The 16660-nt window shown below is 36.1% G+C and overlaps 2 protein-coding genes across 4 annotated transcripts; one reads left to right on the top strand and one right to left on the bottom strand.

Moving 5' to 3' along the window:
- Positions 1-89: 89 nt before the first annotated feature.
- LOC132171176 (protein PIN-LIKES 7-like) lies at positions 90-4855 on the top strand. Of its 3 annotated transcripts, none has more exons than XM_059582421.1 (11): positions 90-333; positions 1917-2157; positions 2386-2465; positions 2865-2989; positions 3089-3210; positions 3298-3513; positions 3608-3727; positions 3835-3935; positions 4070-4122; positions 4218-4403; positions 4503-4855. In XM_059582421.1, the coding sequence occupies exons 2-11, from the start codon at positions 2023-2025 to the stop codon at positions 4625-4627; spliced, it is 1263 nt and encodes a 420-aa protein (XP_059438404.1). In that variant the 5' UTR covers positions 90-333; positions 1917-2022; the 3' UTR covers positions 4628-4855. The 3 variants fall into 3 exon arrangements, with proteins under 3 accessions (XP_059438404.1, XP_059438405.1, XP_059438406.1); XM_059582422.1 differs by having other exon boundaries at positions 90-278; XM_059582423.1 differs by lacking the exon at positions 90-333 and adding an exon at positions 1689-1812.
- A 727-nt stretch (positions 4856-5582) lies between these two features.
- LOC132172942 (exosome complex exonuclease RRP44 homolog A-like) lies at positions 5583-16658 on the bottom strand (the record flags this gene model as incomplete). The annotated part of the gene is made up of 24 exons (XM_059584505.1): positions 5583-6023; positions 6275-6340; positions 6425-6506; positions 6965-7060; positions 7150-7255; positions 7366-7425; positions 7552-7672; positions 8245-8356; positions 8680-8779; positions 8892-8946; positions 9574-9680; positions 11133-11185; positions 11310-11435; positions 11830-11898; positions 12090-12246; positions 12478-12718; positions 13472-13625; positions 14333-14573; positions 14685-14815; positions 14964-15086; positions 15585-15640; positions 16151-16308; positions 16395-16532; positions 16620-16658. Coding segments are annotated over 24 exons (2790 nt in total), but the record flags the coding sequence as incomplete, so codon positions are not given.
- Positions 16659-16660: the final 2 nt, after the last annotated feature.

Below are 16660 nucleotides of genomic sequence, written 5' to 3' on the forward strand. Positions count from 1 at the left end.
TGTTTGGTTGTGTACGTTATTGACTGGGTTAGGGATATATATAGGAAGGAAGGTGATGAGATGTTTGAAGCAAGGCCTTTAACATGAAAACGTCTCACCAGCCATCAGGGTTCACAAAGGCGCTATAAATACTAGATTGTTCCAACATTGTAGGCGAACTTCATGGCTTTTCCTTCCCTTTTCCCCTCCAGTACTCTCCAACTCCTCCCCTCCGAGTCTTCCACCACCACCATGATTTTCATAGCTCCTTCTTCTCATCCCACAATATTTGATTCCAGGTTTCTCCATCTCTCGATCTCCCTCTGATCCTCGATCTTCTTCAATTCTTTCATGGTAGTTTTCAATAATTAATATATATCATATATATCTCATGCTAGCTAGCCGTTTTTCTTTTATATATATATATATACATTAGTTCGATCGGATCCAACTGCATGTTTCTCGTCGCTTCTGATTTTGTGTGTTTGTAGGAATTGAATGAGTAGTAATCCAACTAATCAAGCCTTTAACCTCAAATCATTCTTCTAATAATTCTAATCTAATTAATATTAATTCCTTTGTTAGCCAATCACAAGGGATTTAGTTTAATGACCTCAGAAGTCGGACCTCGACAGTCCTTATCTGTTTCTCAACCACACACCGAATTCTACTCCTCTAAATGTTTTTGGCTTTTTCTTCATTAAAGCTTTATGTTTTTCTTCTTGTGGTTAATTGACGGCCGGAGATATATCACCTTGATTGTGTTTTAATTTTAAGTAGACTCTTCTTCTTTTTCTTTTACTATGATTAAATAATTGTTTTCATCCCTTGTTTTTAGTTCAAATTTTTATTTTTATTTTTTTATTTTTTATATTATGACCGATTCGGGTGGAATCAAGTTTCAGTTGGATCTGACTCCTTAGACTCAAACTCAAGCCAAGTTTTTTTGTTTTTTTTTTTTTGACATGTCCACATAAAGAAAGGAGAAGGGAGAATTCGAACTTAGTGACTTCCACTTTATAAGACGTGATTTACAGTCGACTGAACTACCTGTCGGAGACAAGTCAAGTTTCAATAGCATCAAGAGATGAAAATTGTAATTAATTACCGACTAGGCATGCCGAAGCAAGTTGATTTGCTGATGCTTGTACTCACATGGCCATGGCCCATGAGGTCCCCCTCTCAACCATCCGCATCTTTTTTGTAACAGAAAGAATTCCCACTCCACTTGCCTTGTACACCCTCTGATTGGATTTGGATTTGGACCCACCCATCTTCTACCCTTTTAGTCTTTTGTTTGTTTTTTTTTTTGTTTGAGCCGCTGGCAATTCCACTTTAATGGGTCCAGTAATGTCCTTCATTTTGTGATTACATATGTCTGCAACTTATTCATTTTCATCGTCCCAATTACTTTTTTTTATTGACAGATTCAGTTGACATTTGCTAAAAATCCATACCCATCTCATAAAACTTAATTACAACAAATTAACAAACAATTCTTGCCCGAAATCGAGTATTTTTGATCGGTTTAGGGGTGCTTTGTACAGATCCGATATATACTTGCCTTGTCTTTCAAAGGCGATCGAGGCGAGTACGTACGTACATGAAGATTCCTGCTTCGGAGTTTTCCATCATTAAAAAAAAAAAAAAATAGCATAGCCATAAGTATTTCCTTGTAGAAGGTGGATATATATAGAAATATAGAATTAATCACAAGCAATATTAATAGTGGCGCATTGAGACCGTACTCCACCCAAGTCGTGACAAGTGGTGTTACCTTCATGGGTTCCTTCCTCTCCGAGCTGGGAACCGTTGTACAATATTCACACTTATGTAGCTTTGGTTTCCTTATGAACTTGTCTTCTGTAACTTTTTCTTTTTTTAATTTTTTGAATTCTGATGAACACACTTTGTCTCTCTTTGGTGCTGTTTCGCAGGATTTTCCTTCTCTTTTATTACAACTGAAATAGTAGTACACAAAAAGGTTCCAAGTAGATCGATCATATTTCAGACTAGAACTGCAAATTAAGTTTGATAACAAAGATGGGTTTCTGGTCACTCTTTGAGGTGGCATCCATGCCAATCTTGCAAGTTCTCCTAATCAGTATATTGGGAGCGTTCATGGCAACTGAGTATCTAGATCTTCTCCCTGTGGATGCTCGACGATCCTTAAACAAGGTAATGCATCATGCATGCAATGCATACATACATATACTTGTGGCAACCTGGTTATAGTTGTGGCTAGATCACATTCAGAAAAGTTAAGCCTTTTGGATCTCTCTTTTGATTAGTGCAAGGGAAAACAGGGTCGAGATGATCATGCTCTTCAATTAACATGTTTTTTTTTAAAAAAAAAATCTTAAAAATTTCGAATTATGAGTATTAATTCCTTGTTGCTTAATGCAGATTGTCTTCATGGTGTTCACTCCATCGCTGATGTTTGCCAGTCTGGCCAAGACTGTTACGCTCCAAGACATCATTTCATGGTAGGTTACTTTTGTATTCTTTGTGCTTTTTGTCCATGGGTTTCTTTTTTCTCTGTTAAACTAGGCATTCTTTTTGCCTTCTTCTGATTTTCTAACCATTTGTCACGAGATGAAATCACTTTGTTGAAGGCAGTGATATCTAGAATGTGTATTTGAATTTGATATATATGCATTTCTCTTGCGATCAGGAATAGGAATGCAGAACAGACAGAAAAAAAATATATATATATATATATGTAGTATTAGCGTTAAAGAAAGAAAACAATGGCTGAAGATGATTTATTCAAACTCCAAACATATTAAGACGATATATGAAGTGTAAAAGCTTACATTATTTATAAGTTTCCAAATGCTCTGGCTCTGGCTATTAACTGTATCTTTTTATCATTATCTCTTCAGGTGGTTTATGCCAGTAAACATTGGACTTACCTTTTTATTTGGAGGAATTCTTGGATGGATAGTTGTAAAAATATTGAGGCCAAAGCCTCACCTGGAAGGCCTGATCATCGCTACATGTTCATCAGGTATATTTGATTGTTGAGAGCTTTGATGAGCTCCTTAATTCTCAGGATCCATTTTTATGTGAAGTTAGTTAAAGTCCTCATAATTAGGTTGTTAATCAGGAAACTTGGGAAACCTTCTCCTTATTATTGTCCCTGCAATCTGTAACGAGGCTGGGAGCCCATTTGGTGACCGTCATGTTTGCAGCTCTGTTGGACTGTCTTACGCATCTTTCTCCATGGCGGTACAATTCCTAACCTGCAGCCATTTATGCTTTTTGTCAAACTCAAAAAAACCATTAAACCCCACTATTTTTTGGCTATTATTGTAGCTTGGTGGTTTCTTCATCTGGACTTACACTTACCAGCTGATACGAACCTCGTCCATGAAATTCAAAGCACTTGAAGCAACAGGGGAGGTCTCAAAGATACCTAACAATGATTTAGATGCTGATGGGGAAAGTCACCTTCTCAAGGGAGAAGATGAAGAACATGTTGCTATAAGTGTGACACCGATCAAATCTATTGAAGACACTGAAAACCAAGTTGTGAGTCATCATATTGAATGTGTTAACATAAAATGAACTAATTAATGTCTAATATTAATCTGTTTTCTGGATTTGACACCCCTCATAATTGCAGATTATAGCCCAAGAATCAGCCAGTACAGTGGAGAAGCGAAATGTGTCATTCAAGACTAAACTAGTTGCACTTTTTCACCAGATTCTGGATGAGCTTTTGGCACCCCCAACACTAGCTGCTGTGAGTTTTCTCAACATTTCATTTTCAACCACATACTTAACTAACAAGAAGGTTTTAGAAGCTAGCATTGATCTACTTAATTAGCTTGCTTTCTTGTCTATGATCAGATTGTGGGACTCATCGTTGGGGCAGTAACATGGCTGAGGAACATAATGGTCGGCGACGGCGCCCCACTGCGGGTCATCCAAGATTCTATTCAATTACTCGGGTATGTTTATGTATCATTCATAAATTTCCCAAAACCTTTTACCAAGTACATATAATAGATGGAATATCAAATATACTTTACATTTATATATATGACCAATTAAGTACGTAACAGCAGAAGTTGTGTACGTGTAGGGATGGGACAATTCCTTGCATCACCCTTATTCTGGGGGGCAACCTAACTCAAGGTAATCATCCTCCTGCTGATCAACATTTAAACCAGGCCAGGAGAAGCAAAATCTAACTGGTTGTTACTGTGTCTCAACTCTCAAATTATATATAGGCTTGTGCTCATCAAAAGTCAAATTGTCAATCATCATTGGAGTGGTCTTCGTTCGATACGTTCTTCTTCCTGTAATCGGTATTTGGATTGTTAAAGTAGCTGCCAATCTTGGATTCCTCCCATCAGACCCCTTATACCACTTTGTGTTGATGATTCAGTTCACCCTGCCTCCTGCCATGAATATTGGTTAGTAATGAATTTTGGTCATATATATATATATATATATATATATATATATATATCATGCTTTCATAATTAAACAAAAAAATATATATAATTTTGCAGGAACCATGACCCAGCTCTTTGATGTGGCTCAAGAAGAGTGTTCTGTTCTGTTTCTGTGGACATACGTGTTTGCAGCCCTTGCACTGACAGTATGGTCAACGGTCTTCATGTGGATCTTGTCTTGAGGAGACCACCTTCAACTCGATCGGGTTGAAAACATCAAACCTTAATCACCATTATAAGAATATTGTCTTCTTTTCGAGTGTTATTTGTAGATTTTAGGCATAATATCCTCAAACTCCTATGTTTTCACGTCCTCGTGTAATTGCTCATGCGCTTGTACCTCAACAAGATCGACCGTTGATGTAGACTGTATGAAATATTCTTTCTATTACTATGTTTCTTTGGATTCAGTTCGTGTCTGGTTTTTTATTTTTTTTTAAATATTTTAAACTACCACCTAATTGATAAGCCTAAACTTTTAGTTTGAACAATGTCTTTTCAAACTACCATAAAATTGACAATGTCTTCCCAGGCCAACAAAAAGACAAAAATTATCTTAAATTTGGTCAATAAGATAAAAATACTCCTACAAAAAAAAACAATTAATTTTTTTTTCTTTAACAAAAACAAATATTTTTTTAATTTCCACTCCCTTTCTTTTATTTTTTAGTTTTAGTTTTAATTTTGTTTATTAAGGGTATTTTTGTCATTAAGGAGGACATGACAATTTCTGGTAGTTTTAAAAAAATATTGTCACAATTAAAAATTTGAAAAATATATTGTCAATTAAGTGATAGTATCAGTATCAATTAAGTGATAGTATGACCCATACTGTATGAGGAAGGTATATGCACTTCCCATTTTTTTTTTTTTTTTTTTTCATTAACTAAACATAAAGGATACGCATGGAGCGGGTGGGGGGCCCAACTAGCTCCCCAGAACACAAGATAATAGTGCCAAATCAAAACCCAAAAAAAAAAAAAAAAAAAAAAACGTAGGTAAGAAAATGACACGGTCCAGTAACTTCTTTGACCCAAGGACGGAGAAAAGGGCCGCTAAACTAACCAGATCGAATAAAGGCTGCGCGAAGATCAGTTGAGAGCTAAGGTCGTTGTCATTTTTGAGCATAATGACAGCTTTGGCCAATATTTAATTTTATCAAAATATTGCCATGCTGACTACATTCGTTCATCAGAAGCACACTTGAAACCAGGAATACACAAGAAACAAATAAATCGATCAAAATTAAATCAAGACATTACAGTATGCCTGATTTCCTAATCTATCCCACTGGACTCCACTTAATGTTTCAAACCAAACATAATTGCAGTTTCATAAACATTGATATTGAGATACAACGGAAAATGTCATCGACTCGTCTAAATAAGGGTGAGCTGGAGTTTCGGCTGGTTGGGCTGTGGCTCCACAACCTCCATGTGAATTTGTACTGTCTGCAGAACATTATAAGAAACGCTACCATCCATCTTTTTAATCTTCTGCTGTTGCTCGTCGACATACCATTCTCCACTGCCCTTCTCGCTTCTTGGTGTCAAGTACACAGGCCCTTCAATACCATACCTTAAAGAAAAAAGGAAAAAAGTAAACAAAGCTAATGGAGTTATCCAGAACTAAGAAATCTGTCATTTTGGAGTAATTATCTTGACAAGCTACACAAACGTATTTGCCTCTATTTATTTACTTATTTTTCTCAAATTTTCCTCTTTTAACTTTTTGGAGTATGGCAGAGCAAAAGCTGGATCACTGAAGGAAGAATTTACATAAACGATAAAAATGCCAAGAGATAATCCAGCGAGAAGTTAGAAACATACTTGGGCACAAATACAATAAAGCCATTGGCTCTTATCTTCACTACTCTGGCCTCGGTGTCTGTGGGCCTACATGAGCAAAGACAAATTACATTTGCATTTGTGCTAACGAGAGAGAGAGAGAGAGAGAGAGAGAGAGCCCATGGTATATACCGTTTTCTGAAGTAGATAAGAGTATGCAGCTCTACTGAGGCCCTGCTCGCCATCTGAGCATTTCTATGTCGATAATTTAAATCTGAAGAAATTTACAGCAATCAGCATTCTTAAATCTCGACATACACATTGGCCCATTTAAACTTTATAGAGAAAGCATACAATAAACTAACCATGATAATGGGGAAATTGAGAAAGAAAATTAATTGAGTTGACCTCAGTTTCAAAAACTGAATACATTCAATATAGAAAACATATTTGAATTCTGAAATACGAGACATGGAATCTGGAATAACCAAATCAAAGTTTTCACAACAGTACATAAGAACAGAAAGTGAAAGCACATGCACTTTAAATTCATTAAGACAAAAAAAAGTGACTTTCAAAAATGTATGCATAATATATGCAAACTAGCTGCAAATGATTTTTTCTTGTATCATGCAAAATTATTCAGCATCCAACAGCACAACTAATATGAAGAATGATTGAACAATCATGTAGCATGGAAACAAAGTTTTAACAGGGTAAAGTATTCCATACTGTCAGCAACACTAGTAAGTTGGGGTCTGTCCTGGAATATTGATGGAAGCTTGTATATCTCTAAAGAAGCAGCAAGCAATTGGTGTACAATGACATCTGCAAGAACAGTAAGTCCCAAACTCAATTTACAATAAAACATTCACCATGTATCCACCAAACACCACATGATAAAAACTGACACTAACCAGCATATCTCCTTATAGGTGAAGTGAAATGAGTATACAGAGGTGATGCAAGCCCATAATGATGATATTCTGGAGGGCTGAGATCCCCACTATAGAAATAAACTGCCTAAATTTGTAATCCAAGGAAAAAAAAATGAAAAAAAATAAATAAATAATTTTAGAAATGTCTCCAGAAGAAATAATTCCGAATTCAGTCAACTATTCAAGTGGAGTTACCTGTGTCATGCATCTGGTTGCCAATATCCTGATCAGCTTATTAAAGTATGGATCATCACCCTGGCAAATTAATGTGAAATCGAGGTAAGCAACACCACAAGGTTTTATTTGAAAAATAAAATAAAATAAAATAAAAAAGCCAGACAAAGCATGCATAACTTAAATAAGCCAAATTGCAAGACATACCACAGCATGATCAAGTGAATCAGCCAGTGCTTTTGATGAAGAAACATCCAAGTTGATACCAACAGCAGCAGCTGTGCGTAGCAGAGGTTCAAGCATCTCCCTGGTTGGAATAGGATGACGCCTGCACACAGAAAAAGCACCCATAAGGAGACATAGTTTGGCACAGTTCGAAAACAGCAATGACATTATATCCTGCCACAACCACATAATTTGGACAAAAGTATGTACTTGTAGCAAAGGTGGATACATCCAATGCTCTTCCAACAAATGGTAAAATGGATATTAAATTTGAATGAGAAAAAACATGTATATGATGTTCTCATGTGTACTTTTTGTGTAACGCCCAGCATTGGAAAGGGCAATAAAGATTTAAACAAAGATGATTAACCATGCATATGTGATTAAATCAAATGCATGCCTAGTTTTCCATGTGATAATAAGCCTTGCACCTATAGTATTTATTAAGGCGGGGACTTACATTTGTACACACTAAACATTAAATTCTAAATGAAGACTCTAGTCAAAATATGAACCATAACCAACATTAATGCCAATTTGGTTGGGGGGGGAGGAAAGAGGTTGGGGGGTTGGATGGGGATGCACTTTGCCCTCATGGCTTATCTAGCAAGAAAAAGAGGTCATTCCAGAAGAGAGACAGAGAGCAGAGATGACAATGTAAAACCACCAATTTACCTTAGCAGTGAACACAAAGGAAAATGTTTGAGGATTTTTTGTGCAACTGAAACATTAGCAGCAAGCATAAACTCCTCAACCATTTGGTTTGCTTCCCGAATCTGGTACATACCTGCAGAAACAACTCATGTATTAGCAATATCAAAAAAATAATTTAAAATAGGAACCAATCAAGAAAACCATAAACCTATACCATATAATGTTCTAACCTTTCCAGTCCGCATACACTATATCATTTATGCTAGTGAAAAGATTTCAAAAGAATCATTGGGCCATTGGACTAGGCCATTAGTAAATAGTTTACGGATCCAGATGATTATTTAGAAATGGATCAAGGAATTAGGACAGGTGACTCATTTTCACCATAATTAAAAAACCATTTTTTTTTTTTAATTGGGATCTATAGGAAAAGAAAACTTGCCATTCAAAACATACCAATATCAAGAGGGTCATGAGTCTCAGTGTCAATTTGAAACTTGACTTCAGCAGAAGCAAGAGTTAAGGCTCCTCTATCAATACGCCTCAACCTCATTATCTGCAGGCAAGTAAAAACCAGACCTTTCAGGGAAATCCAAACAGAAAAAAGTAAGATACAGTCCATTCATATCATGAACAAATGGCTAAAGTAATCTCCAAAGAAAGCTTACCTTTGCTAGACCATTCATATTTCTCAAATCTGTGGTTAATGGATCCACCAACCGACTGAAAATAACATGAAAGCAATCAAACAGTTTCAACATAAAAATGAAATGAAATGAAAAACATTACAAATGGAAATAAGACCGCATTATATTTCATTATGAAAATGGAACAGACGAGACATGCTCAATCTTTCCCCGCAGGTTATAGGATTAGCAGTAATCAACAAAGACAATAAAAACAATTTCATACTACCAAGACAAAAGAAGAGAAGAGAAGAGACAATACACTTCAACAAAAAAAAAAGGTTGAGATCCACCACGACCTGTATCTTGGTAGTTTGAATAATTTAAGGGAAAAAAAATAAGGATTAGTGCTTAAATATAAGAGCAACCAATTTGTCAATTGACAGGGAAAAAATAGAGGTGAATAGCCACCAACGTGAAACAGATGACAAGGCAACTAGTTGTTAGGGAAATCAGAAACAAAGGGCAATTTAGTCAATTGGTTATAAAGACTTATGTGGGGATGAGGAAATTCTTGTGGGGGTGTGAATAGCTCCTTAAATAAAAAGATGCATCATCATTATAATTGGAGAAGAAATACAAAGGTTCATACATTTTACTAAAGAACCAGCCTAGCAATTAAGTTAATTTGCAGAAATCAACCAAGATTGGAATAGAATAGCACCTGTCATCCATCCTTGCCTGAGCTTCAATATAAGACAATGCTGCACAAGATTTTATAACACTTTTTGTGTATCTTGTAGAAATAATCTCTGCTTCAGGTGTCATCTCCTGAAATTAGGCAAATATGAAAGTAGGAAACCTAAAAAAAAAAGACATCTCAGACACATTCAGCTCAATCAGCAATGCCACCTATGCGCATGTGAATTTGCATTAAGGCATATGCGTGCATTTGTCTACATACGAATGTGGCTATGCATGTCTGTCACATTGGTCAGATGATATCAGTTCAATTAGGTGCATAACACCTCTCAGGTAAAGGCAAAGATGATTTGTTCCTCAACATTTCTAAAGAAATACAAAATATATTATCTGAAGTGAATCACCTCCCACCAAAAACACGTAATACCATATTCAAGATAAACTGCATCTACATACAAGGAACAGTATATGTATTGAGAGATAAGCTTTTGTCCTTGAGAAGTAATTTAACAAATGTGTATCCACAATAAACACACACTTGTAAACCACATAGGCTAGTCATGCACGCAGAGGCAAAGCCAAAACTTTCTCCAAGGGGGGCCAGGTTATATGTTGAGATTAGAAACTTTAGCATTAGTAGCCTATCACAATATTGCCTATATTGATATTTAATGGCCTAGTCTCAAGGAGACAAAGACAAAGATCACAAGCTCATCTAACCCTATCTAGGTGTCGCACAAAAGTGAAATTAATGGACACCGTGTAAGCAGATAACCCATTGAGCAGCAATTAACCATTACCTCATATGAAAATAGAATTAATGTCACTTTCTTAAAATTCTCATTCACAAAACTCAAACAAACCTCAATTTTGCATCTCTAGATACCTAATTTGAATCTTCAAAATCAATGGTAGAATATAGTTTGTGTAAAGTTCTGGAACACGATGTTTGTAAAAGTAACTCTCTTTTTTATAAGTAATAATCTCATCAAAAAAGCATACAAGAACGCAACTCTAGTACACAGGAAGTATACAAAAGAACCCCCTAATAAGGAGAGACAAATGAACTAAAGTTAAAAAGAACCAGGAAAAAAAAAACACTAGAAAGAAGCAAGTTATGATGTGCTACTAGCCATCCATGTGTATAAGGCGTTGAACATTACGATTACATGGTTAGTAATAATCAATTTTAACATAATAAGTAAATTAAATTATACTTATACAATGTACGTAATTATCTTTGGATTATAAAGAGCCAATATAATTGTTTTACTCATTTAAAAAAATTAAAAAAAAAAAAAAACTAAATTTATAAATCTCAGCATAATATAAGGGAGGAATTTCAAAAGCCAGGGAGGGCCCTCCATCCACCACTGCAAGCACGTTTAATAGTGAGGGAGAGAGCTTATAAACTGGGATTTTTTCTCACATTAAATATCACCAATTAACAAATTGCAGGTATCTGGAATTCTGCTCCTTCTAAAACATTCACTTATAAGAGAAATGCTTATTTCTTAGAAAATAAACAAAATCAGAATTACCAGATGTCTTATCATGATTTAATAGTGAAGTAACACATACCCAAATAACAGAGAATGCTAGCCTTTCCACATCAGCTCGAAGAGAACATATATCTGCAAGGTAAAAACTAAACTGAATGAGCTTTACACCAAAAAACAATCAACCACAAGAACAAGAAACACTCCATATAGCATAGTGTACTCATAAGATGAGAAGAATAGGAGGAAAACAGTTTACCTTCTGTAAGATGTTTTGGAAGCATGTCAATACGACGCTCAACAAGGTACACAGATGTGCCCCTTCGTGCAGCCTCATCATCAAGTGGGGTGCCGGGGTGCACAAAATTCGTTACATCAGCAATATCTAATTGAATGTCATTAAAGATGAACATTGTGGCTATATGTTGACACTTGAACAACAAACATTCACAAGGAACTATATGTGGAGAAGAATAACATACCAACATCAAAAAGCCTCTTCCCATAAAAATACTAAGTGATCCAATATGTATAACAACAATATATTTAAGGGGTTATATAATTTGTAATCTGCTACAATGTCTATATAAGCAATACCACTTGAAATCCAAAGACCTAGTACTAATAACTATTTACTGAGAGCCAAAGATCTTTCCTTTTGCAACCCATGGATAGAAACATATAATATGTATATTTTCCTTTATATGCACAGTCAACCTTAAAATGCAATCAACATCAAACTCCATTTATATTGACATTTTCAGCAGGTTATAGGATACGAACTCCAACTTCAAAATTTCCATTTGGAAGAGAGGTACAGTGCAGTGCATCATCAATATCCTTGCATCCTGCACAAACCAGTCCAGATGGATGCATTATTATATTTAATATCTAATAAACTATCCAAAACATGTCCAAAATCAAGAAATATCATAACAAAACAAACCAATAAATATATAAAAAAGAGAAGCATTGTAGATGACGATGGTGATGGCTATTGATCAAGAAAAGTGAAAAGATGAACCAATGGGTAACGTACCTGGAGGATCCACGCTAAAGGCACATAAATGTCGCAAATCCTGCCTAATAGGATTTGCCAAATCTTCAGAAGACACAGACCATGGTAATGGTGGCAAGCATGACAGAACTTGAGAAGAAAACGGTCTTGAGTTTATATCATTCTCTATCAAGACCACCTGCAGCACCAACAAAACGAATTGACATTGTTTTCATCTAAAATTGTCAGTCAGTTGATAGGTATATCACCCTAAAATCTAGGTCTGCTCTCTCTCTCTCTGAAATGCCTCACTCCATACACGGTGTCCTCTCTCTCTCTCTCTCTCTCTCTAAAATGCCTCACTTTTAGACCTATTTCTCCTATGGTCCGTACCGTACACAGTGGCCAGAAGGACATTGAGATTACATACCTCACTTTCAGTATCTCTGTCACCTATTTCTCCTATGGTCCGTACATAGTGGCCAGAAGGATATCGAGATAGACGGTCCCAAGAATCAACTGCCACAATAATTCTCTTGTCGAGAAGATTTTCAAGCTGCCGGGTTTGGATCCGAATCTTTGGGATTCTGCGATCTTTGGAGACAAATAAGGCATGGGCTGTACCACCACTACCTGCAGGCATAGGCATTGGCTCTAAAGATCCACAATAACTGCACAAAATCATTTAAGCTTATATCAGAAAACTGAACCCATTACTAAAAAATGTCAGCAAGTGGCTGAGACTAGCCAGAGCATTAAACAAGATTAGGCATTTGTAAGCTAAAATATAATAATTAGTTAACTAAAGGATGCTATAAGTACTTTTGACCAACAAGAATAAGACTCAATGCACCATGAATAACAAGTGGTTCACATGCATCTAGCCAGCCACAAATATGACACAGAGGTAAGCTATAAGCATCATTTGCACAAGGCTCAATCAGAGTTCATTATTGACTTCCGTGAATGTCAGGCTGTCACTAGAGAATATAAGGACAAATATTAAATCAGAAGAGTCTATCATTTAGATGTTATTAGTGCAGTACCATGCATTGAAGGATGGGACATCCAAAGCAAACTAGTGATAACAAAGATAAATTGCCAGAACACATGATAAGAATAGGTACTGAGTTCCACAACTAATCAATATTCAGAACAAAAAAAAAAAAAAAAGAAAAGGCATCAGCCAACTAAGAAAAAAACATACCCACTATTATTCTTCCACAAAAATAAGAATCCTAAAAGAATTAAGAACAGCTAATACGAATACTACATACTACCAAAGAGACTGAAAGGTCAAACTATGATGACCACATAATTTTCAACGGAGAAATGTATATAAACAAAAGCATAATTGAACATGGTAATACAATCACAATAATTTTGTAAAACACAGAAGGTCTCTGAATAAGAAGTCAACTTACGAATGCCAGTTACGTTTTATAATACCAACAACACGGCCGGATGGACGAGATGAGACAGCATTTGTGTCTCCAGCAGAACCCTGCACTAGAATTGCAGTTCTAGGAGCATCATCAGCACTGCTTGGAGCTAGATGAACATCTTCTTCCACATCCTCTGCAAGGTGGTAAAAGTACCATTTAAGAGATTTTATTTTGGAAGCAGGGGGGAATGGACTCAAGTTTACTCTCAACCAAACGCAAAGTTTGAGCTGGCAAGAGAGAGGTCATTTAGTTTAACCCTCAACTAGAGCCATTGTCTGAAAGGGCAAGCTGTGGAGGCAACCTGTTCTGTCTTCCTGCAAATTCAGGCTAGTCAAGGAAAACTCCAACTTGCTGGGGGCTTTGATAGATAAAACCAATACAGGTCCTATGAGTCTGTTCTCCCCTGCTTGTTCTTTTGATGTAGTTATATCTTTCCTGATTTTATTCACTTTCTCTCAGCAAAAGAGTTTTCCCCTCTGTATCCTCTCTATTGTTAGTGTTGCTCATTTCCCATCCCAAATGAAACTTTAAAAACAAAAAGGGACTTGAAACTTTTCAAGCCAACCTCAGCTCACAGATTCAAACACCAACCCAAACAGGACACTATATAATTATATTTTTCCATTTTCCACTTGCATAATTCTTGTTGCTAATGAATGGGACAAAGACAAACAAGAAGGATCCATCCACTGTCCTTCACACCTAAGCGACTTTTTAGGCCTATTTTTCGCAGTTTGAAGATGCATCAGTTGCACAGACATGGATCACGTACATAATAATAATATGTTTAAACAGGTATCTACCTTCTAAAAGACCCAAAAGGTGTGAGGACTAACATACCTTCATCTGCTATAGATAGAGACTTCTCCTCATGCCACTGATCTTGGGGCAGAAGTTCTACTGCCACTATGTCACCATCAAAAGCCCTATTCATGTTTGTACGCCCATAAATAATTATTTCATCACCAATACTCTCACTCCCGATATAAGCTTCAAATGGATTATAACGGTTAACACGAAGTTTTCCTTGATGGTATATTCCACGATGCAATCCAGAAGTAATCTCAGACATGGGCTTATGCTAAAAAGAGATCAGAGAGAAATAAAATTATTAAACCACTTCTTTCTTTCATGGACCTCAGAACTAACTAAACCCAAAAACGATGAAGATATGCAAACTCAAACAACAAACCTCGGTATAAATGACTTTCCTCTTGGAAGGTCTCAAATCTTCAACTTCCTGCATGTCAACATCTTCTGATGAAGGTTGCACTAGCAAGTCAAGCAAATCAGGTCGAACCAATGATTTCACATATGACTCAACTGAAACCAAGACAACAATTCACAAGTAAGCTTCATCCACAATAATTATGATAAATAATCATAATCATGATGATGGCAATGTTGATAAGCACTATGCAGATATTGGTGCTGGTGATGAGATGCCAGAACTACAACAAAACATTCTTACTTGTCTCTGCAGAAATGCCCTCTTCTATAGCCTTCCTCTTATTCTCCCTATCATTAGTAATAAGTAAAACCTGAGCTGCACCACCAAGATGACTCTGATACCATTGAGCAGCCACCCGAATTGCTGATTTGAGACTTATGGATGTCAAGACTTGGAAATTTGAAAATGCCATCATGAAGTAAGTCAAAGATTATAGCTACCAAGCAGTGATTATCACACACTTACGTGTGCATGAATAAAATTTATGATTTCAGTGTTGTTGGAGAGGAAGGAGAGAAGGTAGGTGGAAGATAATTAATTGAAATTAGTAGTTATTTGCAAGAGCGAGAGAGGGGAGAGCAGAAAGAGGGGGGAATTAGTGGCATGAAAAGTTTACATTCTACTATAATTATCAAATCATTGTAATAAGATTCACTTACCATTTGTTCCTATAAACTAAAATTTCAAGTTTGAAGGACTTCCATAGAATGGAAAGGGCAAACTTTAAGGGTGAACACTGCTTGAGGGTGTTCTTTAATTAAGAGTATAGATGAACAAGCAAGTTACTGATATAAAACAATGTCTATAACCGTGGAGCATATCATAAATTCTCAGAATTCTGTAATCATGCAAAGAGCAAACCTCTGTCATTACGATCATTTTTACTTTCTTTATTCATTTCCTTGACAAAAGTATCCCTACAAGTAAAGAAAGGGAAACAATATCACATAATGAATAAAACCCAATGGTGAAAACAACATCATCACCAACAACTATAAAAGAAAAAACATAAAGCAATAACCATGAAATCAAATTGAAGTTGAGAAATTAATCACAACTGCTGGGATAACCACAAAGGAAGAAGAGAAAATACTAATAAACATTCATTTTTGTCTTGTAACTCAAAAATTCATGCATATATTCCAAGTCCACTAGGCCCATAAAATTTACCAAAGCCAAAAGGATCACAGCTGCACATCCTATGAAAATTGTACTACTACCCCGTGTGAGCATGCTTCAATCAAGTGTAAAACATCAATAGAGACTCGTACACATTCAAAGCTCAAAGGCATCCCAATAGAACAAGCATGGCAAATATGATACCTAGTCTATTGCAAGCTAAAGATTATATGAGCCATGGTCACCACATGTCGGTAGAAGCATTCAAATAGATTAAAATAATTACATGATAAAGTAAAGGAGCATACTTGTGGTGTTCATTAGCAAACACAAAAAACCTCCTCAAGGAATTGCTGCAGAGAGCTCTAACTCTATTGTACACCGACATGTTCTTGTTCTTAACCTCGTCCAGCACGATCGATAGCATGACAACATCATCAATTGCTGAGTTCTCAAGCAAATCAATCTGCAATCAAATAATTCGAAACAAAACAATATCAAATAGTAGGAAAAAATCAGTAAGCATACAAAAATTTGAAAATTGACAATTACCTGATTGAGAACAACATTTGTGTCGACAATGAGAATGGTGGAAGCAGAAGGACTCAAGCGAGCAGCAGAGGAATCGCACACTTTGCAGATGGGAGCTCCACAGTAAATATCGTCTCTGAGATAGTGCTCTCTCACTTGCTGTGATGAAGAAAACAAAAAAGAAAAAAAGGATTGAGGCAGAGAAAGAAGAGTGAAAAGTTAGAATTAGGGTTAATAATAAAAGACCTTGTTCACTTTGCCGCCTCTGGTTTTCTTGACGAATGTCT

Source organism: Corylus avellana, chromosome ca2 (assembly GCF_901000735.1).
Source record: "Corylus avellana chromosome ca2, CavTom2PMs-1.0".
In the NCBI taxonomy this organism is placed as follows: domain Eukaryota; kingdom Viridiplantae; phylum Streptophyta; class Magnoliopsida; order Fagales; family Betulaceae; genus Corylus; species Corylus avellana.

Excerpts from the sequence above, each read along its gene's own strand:
- LOC132171176 (XM_059582421.1), top strand. The coding sequence starts at position 2,023 with ATGGGTTTCTGGTCACTCTTTGAGGTGGCATCCATGCCAATCTTGCAA. Across the intron at positions 2,158-2,385 it reads CTCGACGATCCTTAAACAAG|ATTGTCTTCATGGTGTTCAC; the intron begins GTAATGCATCAT and ends TGCTTAATGCAG. Across the intron at positions 3,514-3,607 it reads AAGACACTGAAAACCAAGTT|ATTATAGCCCAAGAATCAGC; the intron begins GTGAGTCATCAT and ends TCATAATTGCAG.